Here is a 22,669-nt window from a genome sequence, read left to right as displayed (position 1 = left end):
TGCCCAGGGCAGCTGCCCCTCCTCCTGCCCATCCCTTGTCCCAGTCAGGGGCAGACTGACAACTCAATGGGCCCCCGGGCAATAGATTATGGGGTCACACACACACACAGAAAAGGTACTGGAGAGGCGTGGCAGCTATAATCTTGGGATAAAAAATACAATTTTTTACATACTATTCCCGGTTTTACCGAGGCTGGCAACCCTGATGGGGGCCCCCGAATGGTCAATCTGCCCCTGGTCCCAGCCCTGTACCTCACCCACCTAATCCCACAACACCATCCAAAAAAGGTTTTAGACGCACTTCGTAAAAAAAAAAAAAAAAAAAAAAAAAAAAAAAACATTAGCCCATGATAAACTGACCCTTTCATGAATCTGGTTATCTGTTAGCTACAACACTTGATTTTGGATAGACAGGGATGCAATAAGCTTATTTGAACCATTCAGCAATACTTGGTATTGTCCTATAAAGAGGAGCCTCTTTCAATGCTCCACATATTTTGCAGTATGCGGACAGAAAACCAGTTTTGGAGAGCGTTGGCCGATATCTGAACCTCCAGTTAAAATACTTTTGGTATCTTTTCTCATCTTTATCCAAACCCAGAAGATATTCAGCCAGTAATTGGGGAGATGAAAAGTCATCAACATGAATAAAAGCGTCGGGTGGAATAAAACGCTCATAATTTTTACGTGGAGGACCCATGACGATGGGCACAGTTCCTACCATCAGTGAATTTTTCCAGAACTTTTCCGTGATGTAATCCTCATGTACGGAATTCTCAAAGGCAAGGTAGAACTTATATGTGGCCAGAGTTTGCAAAGTCTCGTTCCGCGGAAGAGGCAAGCCGTTTTTTCCATAGATGTCGATTGGAATGTATTTCTTTAACTCCTCACAATATTGGGTTCTCCTGTACTTTGTCTTCCAGTTGCTCACCACCCAGGCCACCAACTTAGACTTTTGGGGGATTGTAAAATTTATTTTTCCATCAACTTTTTCTAGCCCTCCACTCGGAACATATATATCTGAATCAAGTCGGTAGGACATGGTGAGGTTTATTTTGTTGTCCATGAGGTTTAAATTTGGGCAGTTGGTTGGAGACTCCATGCTAAACCAGATCCAGTATTGGTCGGATGGTCTTGGCTCTGGAGGTAAAAGCTTTTCTGACTTGTATACATCCCGATGACTAACAACAACAGCGTCTGCTATGGAGTACGCATTTCGGTTCACGGTGTAGAAACAACCAGAGTTTTCATTTCTTGGACACCTATTTAGAGGAAACTGATAACCTAATGGCCACGTCCAAAGTAGGATGGTCATCAGGGACCTATTGAAGGTCTCCAATGTCTCAGTTGGCGTTGGTGACTTTGTCACAGTCAGTTGATTTGATGTCACCGAGAACTCTGTCACAGAGTCTGTCGTCACATTTGGCCTGTGTTTTATTTCAACATCTGTGACCGATTGTCTTTCTAGACGAAAATAAGCAAACGAAACGTAGGCAATGCCTCCCAGTAATAACATGCCGAAGTAGACCAAAGTCCATTTTGAGGATCGTTTTAGGAAATCCATATGGAAGTGAAGTGGGTTCTTGTATACGAATTTTACATGAGAGCTCACCTTAATATTTAGCTCTGTGTTCCTGGGGGACACAAAAATAAATACATATAAGTGGCATGTAGAAACATTTATGGCAAAATAAAATCAAAAAAAAAAAAAAAAAAACAAACACACACACACACACACACACACACACACACATTAAAAATGCATAGACCCAACAGACTTTCGAGGATTACCTTTATGTGTGTCTCAATTGAAGTTTCTGTTTAGTGACAAACCAAAGAAGAAAAAAAAAAAAAAGTTGAGCTGGGGGATAAGAGCTTCCAGGTTCATTTGTTGGGGGGGGGGGGGGGGTGGCTATATTTAGCCATTCCTTATACAGAATTAAAAATTGAGCGATTTTTTTACCGATTGAATAGTTTGAAAATGATACCAAATGAAATAAACCATTTTGTTCAGAGATTCTGATGCATCTGAATCTCTGAATAACCAAAAATTCATCTGAATTTACATTTGGACCGAAACGAATTGCACGTGTCTAGCTGGCAGTAAGGAGGAGTAGGAGGATATGGGCCATGCGTCTGGGGAAATGCATCAATCCTTCCCAGACCTTGAGTATTGTACATTGATGGGGTGACATCGCCGACACTGGATTCTGACTCCTCTGAGGGCAATTTGTTGAAAATGGGCCTTCATACCGAAATGCCTGTGCAAGGACCCCAGGATTTATGAAAATAAAGGACCATTTCTGGGTGGCAAAACTTACCAGCAAGAGTGATGGGGTGAGTATTACCGTGCTTACCAAGAGAGTGGGGGGAGGGGGAAAGAGAAGGGGTACAGCTGCTGCACTGAATGGTGTATCAAACCAGGAACAAATGAAGAATAAAAGGGGTAGTGCTGCGCTGTGAATAGGATAAATGTGCAGAGGAAGTGTGGCAAAAACCTTATAAATGAAAAAATAGAATCTAACTACTAATCATAATAGCAATAATAAGGAATGATACTGGTATACATAACAAATAGATATCATCAAAATAAACATGCTACAAAGAAGCTAAGGCTAGCTGACAAAATGTAGAGTAATACAGAGTGACATTTATAAGGTTTTTGCCACACTTCCTCTGCACATTTAAAACTTACCAGCAAGAGGCTGTCCTTTTGAGAGCGCCCCACAATGGGACTGGTCAGGTTTTTTATTTTTAAACCACTTAAGACCAGGACCAATATGCAGGTAAAAGGACCTTGCCCCTTTTAGCGATTCGGCAATGCGTCGCTTTGACAATTGCGCGGTTGTGCGACATGGCTCCCAAACAAAAAATTCCCCCTACAAATAGAGCTTTCTTTTGGTGGAATTTGATCACCTCTGAGGTTTTTATTTTTTCTGCTATAAACAAAAATAGAGTGACAACTAAAATATTGCTTTTTTTTACTTTTTGCTAAATATATATAAATAAAAAAAAAAAAAAAAAAAAAAAAAGTTTCCTCAGTTTAGGCTGATACATTCTACATATTTTTGTTAAAAGAGAAAAAAAACCTGCAATAAGCGTTTATCGATTGTAAAGATAAAAAATAGCCTACACAGAAGCCAACTGATCGATGTATGGAGAATCTCAAATCCTGGACACAGAGACTATACTTTTTATTCACAGGTACACGGAAGTTACTCACGGATCGACTATTTTCTTGTAGACCACAGCATACTGGAGATGGTAGTCGAAACGAAAATTGGAGTAATCACAGTATCCGATCATGCTCCAATTAGTATATCCCTGAGAATCGCGGGAAATCAGAGGCCGAGCCAGATTTGGAGACTCAACGAGGGGTTACTGACGGAGGAAACCAGCTTAATAAGGGTAAAAAAAAGATCTAGAAGAATTCTTTAGGATAAACGATACAGAGGGAATATCGACAGCAACTTTGTGGGATGCCCACAAAGCTGTAATTAGAGGGACCCTAATATCAGAAGGAGCCAGGAAAAAAAAGAAAAAACCTGTAAAAGGGAAAAAATTAATAACGGAGATATACGAATTGGAACGAAAACATAAAACAGCGGAAACGAAACGAGAACTATACCATGACTTGGTGAATAAAAGAAACGAACTTAAAGAACTTGTGGACCAGGAAACGAGAAGAGAGAGTTTAACCTTATTGCGAAGGAAAGATATATGTGGGGAAATAAATAAACACCTCGCTAGGATGGTACAGAAAAATAAATCAAGGAACTACATTGAGAAGATCAAAAACGAGAGAGGGAAGGAGGTACACACAACAAAAGACATTGCGGAAACCTTCAGAACATACTATGAAAAACTGTATGCAGTGGAGCAGACGACCCGACCAGAGGAGGAGAAAAGAGACAAGATCTCAGAATTCCTAGAAGAAGCCGGACTGACAAGAATAAATCAAAATAACAGGATACTGATGGATCGGCCTATTACAGTTAAAGAAATTCAAACAGCTTTGACAGGCAGTGCTCCAGGCAAAAGCCCAGGGCCGGACGGCTTTACAGCCTTGTACTATAAAAAAATGTAAGGAGATCCTTCTCCCAGTACTTTGCAGATACTTTAATGGTCTTGGAAAAGATAACAGTTTAAGCAGAGAAGCCTCGGAGGCAACTATTACAGTTATCCCCAAGGAAGGTAAAGATATAAAAAGCTGTTCAGGCTAAAGACCAATAGCTCTGCTAAACGCAGATATTAAATTGGTTTTCAAAAGTACTGGCAGAAAGAGTTAAATTAGAGATGGGTAAGCTGATCCACCCGATCAGACGGGTTTCATCAAAGGAAGAGAGGGAAGAGACAACGGTGTCAAAGCCTTGCTGATCCTCCAAAAAATAAAAGAAAATGAGTCCCCAGGTCTATTCCTGTCGATTGATGCAGAGAAGGCATTCGACAGGGTAGACTGGGGACTCATGATACAAATCTTGGAAAACATGGGCTTCGGTCAGAGGATGTTAGAATGGATCAGGGCCCTCTATCGGTCTCCAACGGCCAAGATAAAAATAAATGGCAGTTTATCTGAACCCTTCGTGATGAAGAATGGTACAAGGCAGGGATGTCCCTTGTCCCCTCTCCTGTTTGTATTGTCTTTTGAACCTCTACTGGCCAGGGTCCGCAAAAATCCGAACATCGAAGGAGTCAAAGTCGAAAAAGAGGAACACAAGTTATCTGCATTCGCAGATGATGTCCTCTTTTATGTGGTGAACCCCATAACATCAATTCCCAAGTTGATGAACCTATGTGAGCAATACGGGGAAATCTCAAACTTTAAATTAAATCTCTCTAAAACAGAAATTCTGAATGTAAACATCAATAGGATAGAGGAAAGACTTTTGAGAACAGTTTTCCGATTCCCATGGGTGAAGGAACTCAAATACCTAGGGATTCGCCTGGCAAATACAACCAAAAAAATTTACGAGATCAATTATTTACCTCTATTGGATGAAATAAAGGCTGAAATCAAAAGGGTAAAAAACCGACCAATCTCATGGATTGGGAGAATAAATTTTTGTAAAATGGTCCTACTGCCTAAAATTGTATACAAATTTCAAATGATCCCCATGGCCCTACCAAAGCCTCTGCTCAATATGCTAAAAAAATTGACCATAACTATATATGGAACTAGAAGAAACATAGAATCTCTCTACAGACTCTGAAACAACCAAAAAATAAGGGTGGACTCGCTGTACCGGACATAAAAAAATACTATGAAGCAGTTGTCATATCGCGGGTAGTGGAGTGGGCCAGGGCCAACAAAGAAAAAAGGTGGGTTAGTTTGGAGAATGCACTATCCAAGGTGAGATTAGACACAATAATATGGAACCCCCCCCCCCCCCCCCAATATAGAAAAATTACGCACGAAAATACACGCGATAACAAAAAATGCACTTAGAATATGGGACACAGTAAACAAAAAAAGGGAGAGGAAATTCAACTCACCCCTTATAGCACTAAAAAACAATGAATACTTTGCACCAGGGAAAACACAAGTGGGAGGAAATTGGATAAAGGAAGATACGGCACAATTAAGAGACATAATTAAAGAAACATTTTTGGAACTAAAACAGAAAAAAAGCTTGATGGAAATTGACAAGATATGAAAATCTACATTGATCTACCTTGTATATTTACTAGGGTTAGAATGTAAAATTTAATATCTTAGACAGAACAGTAGGGTAGAGGTCTCCCATATTCTGTCTTTTCCCTGCAAATAAGCTTATGTTTCTAAATTCTATTTGGTATTACACATTGCAATATATTGCAACATATTCTCAACATATTCTCAATAACATGTTTTTCCCCTTCTCATGGCCGAACAAATGTCTCATGTAAAATAAGAGATGTTCCGCCTTAATGAGTTGATAAGAAGTCTATGTAAACAGTAAACAGTGTGTCTGGAAAAACCCTTCCATTCCTTTTTTACTTGGTAATTACACCGCACATATAATCCATCTCTCTAACTATCAAAATAACCATTTCACATGATGCGCTAATTAGGTCAGGATGACCGGATGTCAGTTTTACTCATTATATATGTGTGATTTATGGAATCTGTGTAACCCAAACATTGGGCTTCGTGCCCTGCGTAGACTCTCATGTTATCAATTTCCTATAAAATGTCTGTATAAACCTTATGTATCATCACAACCCTCCCCAATGCTTTGGGAGGTGCTTGATCCTGTATACAGTGTATTCTGAAGTAAACTTACATTGAAGACGAATGCAATTGTCTGCTGTCAATGACTTACATTCAAAGACTGACTTATCAATTGGTGACCCCGAAACGTGTCTTCTTGATCGCATCTCCTCCACCGACCCTCACCCCGCTTCAGGAAGGACAGCAACATCAAGGCCTCAGGTGAGAAACTTTTATTCTCATATAGATACTTTCTTTTCTGTGAGGGTTGAGGTGCCGGGTGGGGAGTGCGGCCACAGAAGGTAATACGTTTCCTTTGTATTTATACGCATTCTGTCTATGTATGGTTACTTAGAATGAAATAACATGGTACCATTTTTTTAAAGCTATGCAAGTAAATGTAATTATCATACGTATGTACCTTTTCTCTTTACCCCCAGAAATGACAATACATGTATAGACATTTGTATTTTAAAGGGATGGTTAAATGCAGGTACCAAAAATTTCTGTGAAAGCATGGAAGTTGATGAATGATTGACTTTTTGTGTAAAAGTTTTTGAACGTTTGTGGTCCTAAGGCGGATAGGTTTGCCTTCAGCGGATAGCCACAAACGGGTGATTGACCTGCTGTATGTTCTTTGGAGTAGGGAGCCGAGAGGCTAGCCTATTTCCACTCAGCAAGGAGACGTCCTTCTGAGAATAGAACAAGATAGATATTACAAGGTATTGTAATTGGCTGCTGGTACACAGCCGTGGTGATAAACCAGGGAGCTCTACATCCCGGAGTTCGAAACATATTGTCATTTCTCACAGGGAGTAACAAGAAAAATATAAATTATGGGAAATGTATTTGATAAAAATGTTTTGCCCGTCATGAAAAGCCTGGGGCTAACTAAAGATAGAGCCAAGAGGTTATTGAAGATAGCAAAAGCTACAGGATTAAGTGTTGTTAAATTAACTCCGGGTGCACCCATCATCAAAATGATGGTGAGTGGAGACCCGGATGCTCTCAGACATCATGTTGAATGGTGTAAGATTACTAAAAGGGAGTACAAGGATGATCCCACTAAATGGTGGCCACCAGAGGGCTCCCTTAATACTCCTAATATCGATGCACTATTTGATCTGCTGTTTGAAATGTCTGATTGTGGGGGAATTGAGTGTTTGGTAGGATGGGAAGAAGCATCTAAAAAGGATGTTAAAACACCCCCATAACTCAGTTGCCCTTAAGGGAGGTTGCTTTACCAGGGGAAATGGCTGGCGGGGTGTATGTTCCGAAAATAGCAAAAGTTTATGTCCCATGGAAACCTAATGAGATAAGGGCCATAGTTAACGATTTACCAAACATAGAAAAATGTCCCAGAAAGTGGTATAAAAAAATGATGTGGATGGAAAAAACGCAACAGGCCAATTACATAGATATGTGGATCCTGATTGACTGTGCTATACCTGAAAAGTATGTAGATGCATAGGGTGACTTTGCTAAAGGGAAAGGTGCCACTGAAGAGGGGGTAGTAAAGGATGAGCAGGCAGTACAGAAAGAATATGAGAAGGAGTCTACACGTTTAAATGAAATTCTGAGGGAATGGGTGACAACCACCTTTGATAAAGGACAAGACATGCGTGTATTGATGGATGTGGTTCAAAGGAAGGGTGAGGATGTGTTAGATTATTGGGACAGGTTTAAAGATGCTATGCAGAAGCATACTGACTGGAAGGCAGATGATAAAGTTGATATGAAGAGGCCAGAAGTGGTGAATGTGTTGGTAGGAGGGAAATAAGGGAAGAGATAGAACTACGTACAACAGGTTGGAGAAAGATGGAGGCATCAACATTAATTGAGATAGCACAGGTGGCTTATGATGTACTACAGAAGAGAAAAGATAAGTTAGAAAAGAAAGAAAAAACTAAGATAATGAATATGCAAACCCCTGAGGTTAAAGAGAAAATTCCTGAGTCTAAAGGAGTACCAGTGTCCACAGTACAGGTGACACCCCAGTGTGTGCCAGTGGCAGCAACTTCCTACCCTCCCTCAGGAGTAGTGTATATTTCTAACTATGGGATGCCACAAAATAAGCGCAGTACTTGGAAGCAAAATGGGGATCAGCGCAGGGCCCCTAGGGTCCAGCCTAGATACCAGAAAATCATTCCAAATCAGTCTGGTTTCCCCACGCACCAGCCTGGCTTTCCTCCAAACCAGCTGATGCAGCCCCGTGCCCCTCCCACTTGTTTCAAATGCAGGGTGGGTGGCCATCTGGCAAGGGATTGTAGGAGGCGCTAGGATGAGGCGGAATGTGGTGAGGATACAGAAGATTTTTTGAATGTGTACTCTGCTCTAGCTGTGATTGAAATTGACTCTGTTCATAAACCAATGATTGAGATAAATGTAAATGGAATTGATCTCCCTTGTCTGGTCGACACGGGAGCACAGCGGAGTTTGTTGAATGTTCATGGTCCTCACTTGCCACTCTCCAACGAAAGAATTTCTTTGATTGGGGTAAGTGACAATGTTATCCTGGCAGGTGTTACGGAATCTGTACCTGTAACAATCGGTGAACATTCAACAGAGCATTCTTTTGTATTGTCTCCACATTCCCCCTGTAATTTAATAGGTCGAGACCTGCTCTCAAAAATGGGAGTTACTATTGCCCTGTCCCCAGGTAAGACCATCATTGATATACCATACAAAGTACATGATGTAGCTGCTGATCTCCTCTTCATGCCTCTAATTGTAGCAGACATGGAGAGTGGAATACCGGAAGAGATCAAACAAAGGATTGACCCATCTCTATGGGTAATGGGAGCAAACACTCCTGGACTCATGCAGGTTACCCCGGTACGGTTACAAAGGGACCCCACACTGCCAGTACCTAGACTACCTCAGTATCCTTTATCTCCAGATTCAGTAGAGGGGATTAGGCCAGTCATAGAGGAGTTACTACAGGAGGGAGTTTTAACCCCTTGCAGAAGTCAGGCTAATACACCGATCTATCCAGTACCCAAACCAATTAAGCAAGGAGAAGATCGCTGTCGCTGGAGACTGGTACATGACCTACGAGCAGTCAACAAGGTAATTATACCATTGGTGCCTGTAGTGCCAAATCCGTCTACGATCTTGGCAGCTATACCCCCTACTGCCACACACTTTACTGTAATTGATCTTGCATCAGCTTTCTTCAGTGTACCAATCCATCCAGATGACCAATGGTTACTGGCCTTCACCTTTGAGAAAAATACCAGTTACACTTACGGTAGCTGTTTTTCTGTAAGTCTTACAGGACGGCACCTTGAGAGTAGTGGAAAAATGGATATTACCGCGCTTATCAAAGGAGGGGAAACAGAGAGGGGAAGAAAGGGGGAGGGGAAATGAAAGTGATGAGAAGTGGAGGTACAGCTGCGGCACTGGAAGGTGTATCAAACCATAAGCAATTGAAAATGGGGAGGGTAGTGCTGCGCTAATCAGTGGTGAATGGATAAGTGAATAAACAGGTGGGGGAGGGGAATGAAAGTAGGTGTAATTGAAATGAGGAGCAATATAGCCCAAATGGCATCAGCATAAAAATAAATATAAATGATCAGTGAACAATAACAGTAATGGTGCAAATCATATAACTACACAGGTTCCTCTTAATGTGATGAAATACACTATAAATAATGGTGCAAAAAAATCCCAGGTAACTGTGCTAAGTGACACTCCTATATTGGTGATAAACAGTCCATCAACAGAGTTTGAAAAATATTAGCAAAAAGTATAAGTAAGATTTCAAAAGTCCAAGAAAGCAAAAGTGCAAGTGTAGGTCCGCAATATGGAGTGAGAGGAAAATGGGTATCCAGTGATCCTTTTAGGGTAAGTAAGGATGTCCCCTTACCTTACTGCTGTAAGGTAACAGCATATAGATCCAACCACATTAGATGGTTCACTCGATGGGCTCTGATCCAACAACGGCAGGTCCTCCTTGGAGTTCTCGTCCCAGATTGGTCAGTTTCTCGCCCCAAAGAAATAAAGCATCGATGGTGTGATACCGTTTTAAAAATTTTAATTCTCAAAGAAAATAGACAGGGGTACTCACATAATCCAAAATACAATTGAGCATGTAAAAAAGAGGGGCAATCTGTCGCCAACGTCACCTCCGATACCTTTCAGTGGACTCATGCGCATTCGTCACTATCATGTGACTTCCTCAGGAGTAGTGAGAGGCATAAATGGGATCCTTTTTATAAGGTGACTTGTTTAGTAGGCTGTGAGTAAACTCAGCTGTTTGCCATGTAAATAATGCAGCTGCAGCCATTTTCCCGTAGTCTGCTAGGCATTTAATAGTAAAATCAAAAATTTTCGCCCAGCATATAAAATATTTAAATTAGTAGCATTCAAATGGTGGGTGACAGATATGACATCTCATTTATATGGTTAACAATGGAAAAAATTGAAAAAACTTAAAAGCTTCAGCCAGGGGACGGAGACCATGGGGGGGGCAAACACAGAAGTCCCATTGTACCATCATAACATTCTGTGTTGACAGTACACAGCGTTCTACAGGAAGTCTGGCAGCCGCCATTTTGTTGTAGCTCAAAAGACGTCCCCAGCATCTCACAGAGCGCTGGGGATACGTCTTACAAAAGTGAGCCATTCTGTCTGATGTCTGGTCGGGGGCCTGCATGGGGCCCCCCGACCTCGGCCGGCATCCCAAATAGGCTTCCATCACGTATCGGCGGCGTCTATCAAAACGAGCGCCGCCGGAAGTGGAGCTGCAGCCACCTTGCAGCCACCGGAAGTGGAGCCGCGGCCATTTTTTTTTTTTTTTTTTTTTTTTTTTGAAGCCAATGCTTGTTAAATGGTGACACACGGCGTCCTCACAAGGGAGCACTCGAGGGAAACAATTAAAAACACAGGGGAGCAGGAATTTATGTGTATATACACACTCATAATGCACCGAGAAGATTGAGGCTCAATTGGTATATTAAAAAATATTGAGAGCCAGAATAATTTGTTAAAAAATATATATATGTTAAAAAGTATAAAAATTTTAAATGAATGTATGTCGACATATTTAATTTCATTGAATGGATATGCCACATAAGGTTAAAAGACGTAGATGACGTGTGCGAACAGATCCACATATACAGATTAAAAACAATCTACGTCATCAATATTAGATAGCGAAAAGGAGAGAACAGAGAGGGTAAGTGAAGCAAGAAATAAATCAAAAAATAAAGTCTTATCGGTCACTTAAAAAACAATTAAGATCAAAATCTATGTTAAGACCTCGGGGAGCAAAAGTATCCAGAGTAAATATCCAGCGAGATTCTAACTGGCTCAATGTTCTAACTTTATGCCCGCCTCGCCAGTGTCTCACATAGGGCTCTATGCCCCAAAATTTAAGATGTGTCGGATCTTTATTGTGGTGGGTAAGGAAGTGTCTTGATACACTATGTTTATCGAAACCTTTAAGGATGTTTTGGACATGTTCTTTTATACGTACTCGTAATGCTCTTTTTGTCCGGCCTATGTATTGTAGACCGCAACTGCATTCGAGTGCGTATACAACTCCCTCTGTGTTACAGCAGATAAATTCTTTTATTTCGTATACATCTCCTGTACTAGTTGCAGTAAAATCTTTCCTCTTCTGGTTCGGTTTGTGAGTTCTCAAACATGCGTAGCATCTTTTGCATGGAAAAAAACCTTTACCAGTGAAAAAAGAGAGGAAGTTGTTTTTATTTTTAGGCGGATCAGGCACATTTTTAACAATTTTGTCCCTAATAGTAGGTGCCCTTTTATATACGAACTTTGGAATCGGTGGAAGGACACTCCCCAGTTCTTTGTCAGCCAGTAGTATATTCCAATGGCGTCTAATGACTTTTTCAATGCATTTATGTTGTATACTGTAATCGAAGATGATAGGCATCAAGTCTTTATGCATTTTTTGTTTAGGCTTATCACTCATAAGAGTCTGTCTATCCATTGTTGCCACTTCTGCAATCTTCTGGTTAATAAAGGAATTGTCGTATCCTTTTTGTTTAAACCTTTCTCCCATGTCTTTTGCTTGGGTGAGAAAAGTATCTTTTTCTGTACAATTTCGTCTTAGGCCAATTGAGCCTCAATCTTCTCGGTGCATTATGAGTGTGTATATACACATAAATTCCTGCTCCCCTGTGTTTTTAATTGTTTCCCTCGAGTGCTCCCTTGTGAGGACGCCGTGTGTCACCATTTAACAAGCATTGGCTTCAAAAAAAAAAAAAAAAAAAAAAAAAAAAAAAAATGGCCGCGGCTCCACTTCCGGTGGCTGCAAGGTGGCTGCAGCTCCACTTCCGGCGGCGCTCGTTTTGATAGACGCCGCCGATACGTGATGGAAGCCTATTTGGGATGCCGGCCGAGGTCGGGGGGCCCCATGCAGGCCCCCGACCAGACATCAGACAGAATGGCTCACTTTTGTAAGACGTATCCCCAGCGCTCTGTGAGATGCTGGGGACGTCTTTTGAGCTACAACAAAATGGCGGCTGCCAGACTTCCTGTAGAACGCTGTGTACTGTCAACACAGAATGTTATGATGGTACAATGGGACTTCTGTGTTTGCCCCCCCCCATGGTCTCCGTCCCCTGGCTGAAGCTTTTAAGTTTTTTCAATTTTTTCCATTGTTAACCATATAAATGAGATGTCATATCTGTCACCCACCATTTGAATGCTACTAATTTAAATATTTTATATGCTGGGCGAAATTTTTTGATTTTACTATTAAATGCCTAGCAGACTACGGGAAAATGGCTGCAGCTGCATTATTTACATGGCAAACAGCTGAGTTTACTCACAGCCTACTAAACAAGTCACCTTATAAAAAGGATCCCATTTATGCCTCTCACTACTCCTGAGGAAGTCACATGATAGTGACGAATGCGCATGAGTCCACTGAGAGGTATCGGAGGTGACGTTGGCGACAGATTGCCCCTCTTTTTTACATGCTCAATTGTATTTTGGATTATGTGAGTACCCCTGTCTATTTTCTTTGAGAATTAAAATTTTTAAAACGGTATCACACCATCGATGCTTTATTTCTTTGGGGCGAGAAACTGACCAATCTGGGACGAGAACTCCAAGGAGGACCTGCCGTTGTTGGATCAGAGCCCATCGAGTGAACCATCTAATGTGGTTGGATCTATATGCTGTTACCTTACAGCAGTAAGGTAAGGGGACATCCTTACTTACCCTAAAAGGATCACTGGATACCCATTTTCCTCTCACTCCATATTGCGGACCTACACTTGCACTTTTGCTTTCTTGGACTTTTGAAATCTTACTTATACTTTTTGCTAATATTTTTCAAACTCTGTTGATGGACTGTTTATCACCAATATAGGAGTGTCACTTAGCACAGTTACCTGGGATTTTTTTGCACCATTATTTATAGTGTATTTCATCACATTAAGAGGAACCTGTGTAGTTATATGATTTGCACCATTACTGTTATTGTTCACTGATCATTTATATTTATTTTTATGCTGATGCCATTTGGGCTATATTGCTCCTCATTTCAATTACACCTACTTTCATTCCCCTCCCCCACCTGTTTATTCACTTATCCATTCACCTTGAGAGTAGACTGGCTCCACCTGACAGGAAACACAATCAGAAAGAGGTTTAAAAGCCCCGCCCCTCCCTGTGCACCTCAGTTAGTGATAAAGTAACCACCATTAGAGCACGGGAACCAGTATATAAAAATACAAACCATATAAATTCCTCAGGGTGGGAAATAGGCCTGCCGTCCTGTAAGACTTACAGAAAAACAGCTACCGTAAGTGTAACTGGTATTTTCTCAAGTCGTCTTCCAGGACGGCACCTTGAGAGATAAGCAAGTAACCCTCAGGCCTACCTTAGGGCGGGACCACTGCCTGCAGGATTCTTCTGCCAAACGTCAAGTCTTGGGGTGACAGAAGTTCCACTCGGTAGTGTTTGAGAAAGGTGTTCTGGCTTGACCACGTTGCTGATCTACAGATTTGTTCCACTGAAACTCCTGCTCTCTCTGCCCAGGAGGTTGCTATAGATCTCGTGGAATGTGCCTTGACTTTAGGTACTGTTTTGCCAGCCTTAATGTATGCTAATGAAATTGCCTGTCTTATCCACCTAGATATAGAGGCTCTAGATGCTTGGCAACCCTTTTTCTGTCCTGAAAAATTAATTAGCAAGTGTGATGAGCGTCTGAACTCGCTCACCCTTTCCAAATAACTTAACAAACAGCGTCTTACATCCAAACAGTGGAAGGTCTTTTCCCTTTCATTCTGTGGATTTGCGCAAAATGAAGGAAGAATAATTTCTTGTGACCTATGAAATTTCGTTGCCACCTTAGGTAGGTACAGGGGATCCTGACTTAGGACTACCCTGTCTTCAAAAAGACGAAAATAAGGCTCTTTGATTGAGAGCGCCTGCATGTCTCCTATTCTTTTGGCCGTAGTAATAGCCAGAAGAAAGGAGAATTTAAATGTCAACAGCCTAACCGGAATGCTGTCTATCGGTTCAAACGGAGGTTTGGATAAATGGTCTAGTACCAAGGTGAGGTCCCAGGGGGGAACCCTGGAGATTTGAATAGGGGATAACCTATCCCTAGCCGACAGGAACCTCTTGATCAGCGGATCCAGGGCCAGCCTCTTGTCTAAAAAGTAGGACAAGGCGGCTATTTGTACTCTTAAGGTTCTTGTGGCTAGTCCTAGATAAACTCCTTCCTGGAGAAATTCCAGGATGACAGATATTTCAGGTAGTGGGGCTTGCCTGGCTGCACACCAGCGTGAAAAGATCCCCCAGGTCTTAGCATAAATCTTTCTAGTGACCTCCTTATGACTAGCCAAAAGGGTATTTATTACCTTCTCCGAACATCCTCTCCGCTGCAGGTTCCACCTCTCAAGTACCAGGCCGTCAGACTGAAAAAGTCGGGCTCTGGGTGAAAGATCGGTCCCTGCCGCAGAAGGTCCACTCGGACCGGGAGAGGAAGGGGGGGGGGGGGAAGAACTGACCAACATTCTAACATTGGGAACCAAGCTCTTTTGGGCCACTGGGGAGCGATCAGGATCAGCTTCCCTCGTGAGCGACTCAGTTTCTGTAGGACCCTTGGGATCAGACTCAGGGGAGGGAAGGCATAGGCCAGCTGAAATGTCCAGGCCTGTGCCAACGCGTCCACACCCTCCGATCCCTGATCCCGGGAGAGGGAGAAGAACCTTTCTACCTTCCTGTTCGCGAAGAGGTCTATCTCTGGGTTGCCGAAACGATGTCGAACCCAGTCGAAGACTTCTCAATTTAATTCCCACTCCCCCTGGAGGATGGGTTGGCGGCTTAGAAAGTCCGCTTCTAGGTTTAGGACTCCCCGTATGTGGATAGCTGAAAGGGAGAGGACTCTGTTCTGCCCAACCCAGAATTTCTAAGGACAGCCTTAGGAGGGAACGGGACCTGGTGCCTCCCTGGTGATTTATGAACGCCACCGTGGTTGCGTTGGAGAGAATCTGTATTTCTTGGTTTATGACTCTCTCCTCGAACGCCTCCAAGGCCTTCCCGACCGCTAATAATTCGCGGAAGTTGGAAGAGGACCTGCTCTGTTGTCGATCCCAGGACCCCTGGGCCTGGAGACCCGACATGTGGGCTCCCCATCCCCAGGAGCTGGCATCCGTGGTTATCCTGAGTGGATTTGTCTGGTTCCATGGGAGGCCTTCCTCCAAATTCTGAGAAATGAGCCACCACCCCAGTGTGCATTTTACCGACTCCGGGATACTGACCCTGGAGTCTAGGGATGAGTCCTTCCCGTCCCAGGAGGAGAGCAGGAAGGCCTGCAGGGTTCTGTAATGAAGCTGGGCCCATGGGACCGCTGGGATGCATGAGGTCATCAGTCCCAGTAACCTCATGATCTGTCTGAGGGAAATTTCTATTGAACCCATGACGGACCTGACCACTGACCCGAGTCTCTGGATCTTCTCCTCTGGAAGAACCAGCTTTTTCTCTACGGAATCTATCAGGAACCCCAGATACATTTTTCTCTGTTCTGGGAGGAGAGAAGATTTTTCTCTGTTTACAATCCATCCCAAAGATTCCAGAGTAGTCAGGACGGTGGTCAGATCCGAGAGAAGAAGTTCTCGGCTGGGGTTGAAAAGCAGTAGGTCGTCCAGGTAGGGGACAAGGGAGATCCCTTTCAGGTGTAGAAAGGCGACCACCTCTGCCAGGACTTTCGTGAAAACCCTTGGGCTGGAGGCCAGACCAAAGGGGAGTGCGGTGAACTGCCAGTGCTGAATCCCCCGAGGGGAGGCAATGGCAAATCGGAGGAACCTTTGATGGTCCCCGAAGATTGGGACATGGAGGTAGGCGTCCCTCAAGTCTATGGTTACCATAAAGACTCCTAACAACAGTCCTTTGAGACTGTAAATGTTTTCCATGCGGAACTTCTTGTAGAGGAGGAAGGTATTTAAAGGTCTTAAATTTATGATCAATCGGAATTTCCCCGAAGGCTTGGGCACCATGAAAATATGTGAATACACCCCCTGACCCTGTTGTCCTGGCGGAACTGGGATTATGACTCCCTGCTGAGCTAGATCTGCCACATTTCCCAGAAGGGCAGCTGCCTTGAGGGGATCTTGGGGTAGATGGGTGAGGAGGAATATTGGGGGGGGAAGTTGGCGGAATTCCAATCTGTAACCTTCCCTCACTATTTGCAAAATGTGAGGACTCCGCGTTATACTCTCCCAGGCTGGAAAAAATTGGGAGAGTCTTCCCCCGACTCTTAAGTCACTTGGAGTCCTTACCTGCGGGTTTGGGATCGGGGAAAAGGATACCCCCTTTTGGCTTATCCTTTCCCGCGATCCATCGCTTATTAAAGGCCGATCTTCGGTCAGAAGGTCGGTTTTTATTCTGGGGGCCTCGAAAAAATCTTCTCCTGTTAGGTCTGGGTTTTGGGGGAAACCGTTTCCCCTTTTCTGAGGCCCTAGTTAGAGCTTGATCAAGTCCTGCCCCAAAGAGAAGAGTGCCTTCAAAGGGCAGGGCACATAGACTGGTCTTGGAGGCAAGATCACCTTCCCACGATTTGAGCCATACCGCCCTTCTGGCGGCGTTGACGAGAGCACCCGTCTTAGCAGAGGATCGGACTGTTTCAATCGATGCATCTGCAAGATAGGCTACCGCACTGCCTATGACTAAGAGAATCTCTAATTTCTTTAAACTTGGAGGTCTGAGGTACATGCTCCAGAAGTCTGGTTAACCAGGTATCTGCATTCCTAGCGATGCAGGAAGAGGCCAAAGCGGGTCCAAGAGCGGCCGCATTAGCCTCCCACGCCCTGCGAAGGGAGGTGTCTGCCCGCCTGTCTAAGGAATCCTTTAAGTTCCCTGCATCCTCAAACGAGAGGTCAGACTGCCTGGAGAGTTGTGCTAGAGATGCATCTAGTTTAGGAGTTTTAAACTAAGTATTTTCTAACTCCTCCTTAAAGGGACAGCGCCTCTTCCAGGTCTTGTACCTTAGTTTCTTTTCAGGCTCAGCCCATTCCCTTTAGAACTATATCTTTAAGTGACTGATGGACTGGAATAACCTTTGGCTGGGGTTTAGCTAGACCCTGGTACATTCTGTCCTGAGGCGACACCAGCTCTGCTGGCTGTTGGATCCCCTCAGAGGCATAGACAGCAGACCCCCCCCATGTCATCTGCAGAAAAAATATATTTGCCTGATCTGGCATCCTCATCCTCAGAATGGCTATCAATTACCCCATCTTCTGCAGCCTCTGAATCTTCGGTGTCAGATAGGAGAGACTCCCTGGCCCTGGAAACTCGTGGCACTGGGGTGGATGAGCTCTCTTGGGAAGAGGGGCCGGCTGCTATGGGCTCAGGATCCCTATTTTTTAAGGTGTCCTTAAATTCCTTTAACGTGGAGAGCATTTGGGATTGGACAGTTAGGAATTCTTTCATAATCAGAGAAGTTTCCTTTCCTGCCAGTTTTTGTATGCATTTGGCACAAAGAAGTTTGGAGTAATCTGCAGCCAGCTTAATGCTACAGTTACCACACCTCTTGGTTTTGGAAGTGTGTTTTAGGGAGAGATTAGCAGCTTCCCCCTGGGCAGAAACCTCCTCCCCTGTAAGGGGAGAGAAAAAATATTACAGTCCATACATCAAGTGTGAGAGGAGGGGGGGGGGAAAGAGAGGACCCAGTCCAATATGCCCCCCTAACATTCTGAGGCAGACTCACCCTTGGTGGTGTCCTCGGCAGCGGCTGTTAGCGAACGATCCTCGCGCTCCATAGCGAAGTCGTGCAGGCGCCACTCTCCTCCTTGCTGCAATGAGAACAGCGCGGAGCCGACGCCGCTGGAGGCCGCCATTTTGGTGAAGACCGGAAGTGTGTCATCACCGCGCGCCGCCTGTGACGCGGCGTCGACTGCTGGCTCCATCCGAAAATGTCCCCGGGAGGACAGCACACCGGAGCCACGCTGAGGAAGCCCTCACACCCGCCCAGCAGGTAAGGGGTCCTGGAGGAGAGGGAACATGGCCAAAATAGGAGTACTGGGATAGCCACTATCCCAGGGATTCCTACAGAAAGGAAAGAAGGGGGGTATTGTGCAATCTTCCTCCCCCCCCATATAACACGGGGAAAACCCCCCGGGACAGGCATGATACCTTTAGCTGAGGCAGGGACGCCCAGGACCCACTGCTCAGTACCCGGAGGGGGACCACCAGCCCCAGGCCTTAGGTCTAACAAAAAATAATAAACTGTTTCGCTGGTGGGAAACACAATCAATAACTGAGGTGCACGGGGAGGGGAGGGGCGGGGCTTTTAAACCTCTTTCTGATTGTGTTTCCTGTCAGGTGGAGCCAGTCTACTCTCAAGGTGCCGTCCTGGAAGACGACTTGAGAAAGACAGCTTACCTGGACTCGGTTGCCAATGGGCTATCATGACTCCCCTAGCTGCTTTTCCCAGGCGTTGAAGGACAAATTAGATGAATGGCAGCCATCGGGAGATTCAATTCTAGTGCAATATGTTGATGACCTCTTGCTTGCCTCCCCCGATGCATATGCCTGCACTGAGGATTCAGTGTCCTTAATGAACTTTTTAGCCAGGATTGGGCAGAAGGTTGATGCAACAAAGGTTCAATGGGTTAAGAAAAAAGTCCAGTATTTAGGACATTGTGTTTCCCAGGGAATCAAGCACCTTACAGATAAACGAAAGAAGGTAGTTGCTAAACAGCAAATGCCTAAGACCTTGAAACAGTTGTGAGCATTTTGGGGTTGGTAGGTTATTGCAGGCAATTTTTGCCCCAATACTCTCAATAATTCTTGTAAGGGACCGATTATTGTAAAGGACATACTAAAAGCAATTACAAATTCACGGTAGATGAATTAACCCCAGCAGTCCAAGACGCTTTTAGATTAATAAAACAATCGTTACTGACTGTGCCCAGTTTGGGCTTACCTGACTATAGTAAAGACTATTACTTGTTTTGCACAGAAGTTAATGGACATGCCAATGGTGTCCTGACACAGCATTTCTGTGCCCGCCACTGTCCGGTTGGATACTACAGTTATCCACTGGATAGTGTGGCCAGAGGCCTACCTGGATGCTTGAAATCAGTAGCGGCGGCTGCCCTACTGGTTGAAAAAACTGTTGACATTGTCCTAGGTAACACTTTGTATTTAATGTGCCATCATGACTTGGAAGCCATGTTGAATAGTGCTTATACTAAGCATTTCTCTGTTCAGAGAATAACTCATTACCATCTGGTTCTGTTATCCGCTTCCAACCTCAAAATTCAGCGCTGTCAAACTCTAAATCCTGCCACTTTCTTGCCAGAGGATGATAGCGATGAAATTGAGAATTCTGACTACTTAACCCATGACTGTGTTACCTCCATTGATGAGGTGACCAAACCAAGAGCTGACTTACAGGATGAGCCCATCCCAGGATTGCCTCCTTGTGCTGACCTGTTTGTGGATGGCTCATCCATCAGACGCCCAGATGGACCGACTTTGGCTGCGTGTGCAGTGGTGAATGGTGAGCATAAACTACTGCATGCTGAAGTTCTGACTGACTCCAGATCTGCTCAGGCAGCGGAGCTTACCGCTCTCTGCATTGCTTTGGAGTTAGCAGAATGTGATACGGTTAACATATACAGTGACTCAGCCTATGCGGTAGGGATCCTGCATAGTTTTGCACAGCTCTGGCAGGAACGAGGTTATCTAACTGCTGCAGGAACCCCCATACAGCATAAAGGGTTAATTGTTCGCTTGTTGGCTGCAGTCCAACTGCCTCTAAGAGTTGCTGTGATTAAATGTAAAGCACATACAGGTTCTGATGATTGTGTTTCTATGGGAAATGCTATGGCTGATAAACATGCTAAAGAAACTATATACTCTTGTCATCCATCAGCACTGGCAATACCTGCATTTCCTATGGTAGACCTCCAGGTGGACCCGGTTGTTCTTTCAGCCCTGCAGGAAAGCTCTCCCCACAAAGGATCCTGGTCTACAAAAGGAGCTATTTGTGGAGATGATGGCCTGTGGCGAATGAAAAACAAATTGATTGCTCCCCCAACTCTTTTTCCTTCCTTGTTCTCTTTGAGCCATGGGCCTTGCCATGTCTCAACAGGAGGGATGAGTCGGGCGGTGACCAAACAATGGTGGGCACCTGGGTTTCATACATATGCTGCTAAGCAAATAAATGAATGTGCAATATGTCAAATGCATAATGTCGGAAGACCAGTCCCTACACCTATGAAGCATATTCCGCATACTGAGGAGCCATTTCAGATTGTGCAAATAGACTTCTCAGACATGCCACCTTGTGGTAGATTTAAGTACTTACTAGTTTGTGTGGATCAATTCTCGGGTTGGGTAGAAGCATACCCAACGGCGAAAAATGATGCCAGGACAGTGGTAAAATGCCTTACTAGAGAGATGATTCCCAGGTTTGGGATAGGAAATATATTCTCATCAGACAGAGGTACTCATTTTGATAACAAACTTATGGCTGAAGTGGTAAATATTTTAGGGTTAAAGCAGCACCCCTTACAGACCACAGGCTAGTGGGATGGTAGAACGGACTAATCAAACAATCAAGGTATTTGGCTAAGATAACTGCTAATGGGAAAAGCTCATGGGTAGAGGCCTTGCCAATAGTCTTAGCAACTATCAGAACCACCCCCAAGGAGAAACATGGGTTATCACCTTTTGATATTTTGTTCGGGCGACCACCCAAAAGACTTCCTGCTACATTGATACATCCTGAAACAGTGACTTTAGGTAATGGTCAAGATGCCATGATTGAGTATGTACGCAAATTGGCAAACGTGTTTTCTGATACCTTTTCCAGAGCCAAAGCAGGACAACCGGTGGATACGAATGAGACAACTCATGGACTAAACTCAGGAGATTGGGTGTTGTAACGGCTACCCACTGGTGTGAGGGTCTCAGCCGTTGGCGACGTCCTTTTCCCTGGGAAGCTGCGATATGCAAGTACCGCCGGTATATCCCATCGAACGCCCTTTCAAGAAACGAGACGTGCTACGTTTGCAGAGTCAAGCAGACTGACTTTTAATGTCACATTTTTCCTCCTTAAATCTGGTTACAACTGTACAGAAACAAATGACACCCCCCCCCCAGGGGGGACTTCAATACACACACTTTGAAACAATGACCTTCCCTTGAGCCAATCAGCTGCTAGCCATTTCGGCTCCTCAACTTAGCTTGATCAGACAATAGAATTCAATTAACCTTTAAAACAATTATCACTCACACATAATCCCCCTCAGCATACACCTCACAGGAGGCTGTTATCTCCACAAGAGAGTTCATTAGCTATGCGAGGGGTACATTAGCATTCAGCAGTGACAGAGACCCTTGTCCAGTTAACCCTTTGAGCTCAGAATACAATGTGGTACATCCACTTGTGACAAGCCATGCAGTTCCTTGTAGTCCCCCTGCACGAAGATCATAACTGTCCCGGCAGCATGCATGTGTCCGTTACACTACTCCCCCTTTGTGGAACACTCCGGCAGACCCGGATTGATCCTTTTCGGATCAACTTGGGGGATGTCCGGTCTGCTGTTAGGGTAAAAGTTCCGTTTGCCTGGACAGTCCGTCGGCCTTCTCATTGGCTTACCAGGTCGGTAGCTGATGGTGAAGGTGAATAATGGAATTCAGTTCTGGAACAGTCACTTGCTTTGCTCTCTCAATGGCTCCCAAAACCTGTTGCTGATGCTCTTGGGACAAATACCGCACCACCTGGATGCAAATCCCATTTAATCTTTTGACAATTTCCGCCTGTTTGTGCATTTCAATGTTCAAGCCACGTGACATCTCATAATACATGACATAGTGTCGTTGCATCTCTGATTTCTCACTGGCCAGCTTGTCACATTCCCATTTTAGACTGATATTGTGCCGGATCTACAGTACATGTCGGGGAAGGTAGTCTTACCCGGTTCTCAGCAGCAAGCGGGTTGATTCCAGCAACGCGGGTGGTCACGGGATAAGCAGCAGCAG

General features: G+C 44.1%; 1 protein-coding gene across 1 annotated transcript in view; it reads right to left on the bottom strand.

Moving 5' to 3' along the window:
• Nucleotides 1–332: 332 nt before the first annotated feature.
• LOC120936009 (3-galactosyl-N-acetylglucosaminide 4-alpha-L-fucosyltransferase FUT3-like) overlaps nucleotides 333–22,669 on the bottom strand; it is a 38,563-nt gene continuing 16,226 nt past the window's right edge. Inside the window, exon 2 of the mRNA XM_040348084.1 lies at nucleotides 333–1,634. Coding sequence (XP_040204018.1) covers nucleotides 428–1,564 — 1,137 coding nt within the window. The 5' untranslated portion in view covers nucleotides 1,565–1,634 and the 3' untranslated portion in view covers nucleotides 333–427. The remainder of the gene's footprint in view (nucleotides 1,635–22,669) is intronic.

The sequence above is a fragment of the Rana temporaria genome, chromosome 4, assembly GCF_905171775.1.
Source record: "Rana temporaria chromosome 4, aRanTem1.1, whole genome shotgun sequence".
NCBI lineage: Eukaryota > Metazoa > Chordata > Amphibia > Anura > Ranidae > Rana > Rana temporaria.
The sequence above is the reverse complement of the archived record's forward strand: the minus strand, read 5'-3'. Positions and strand labels throughout refer to the sequence as shown.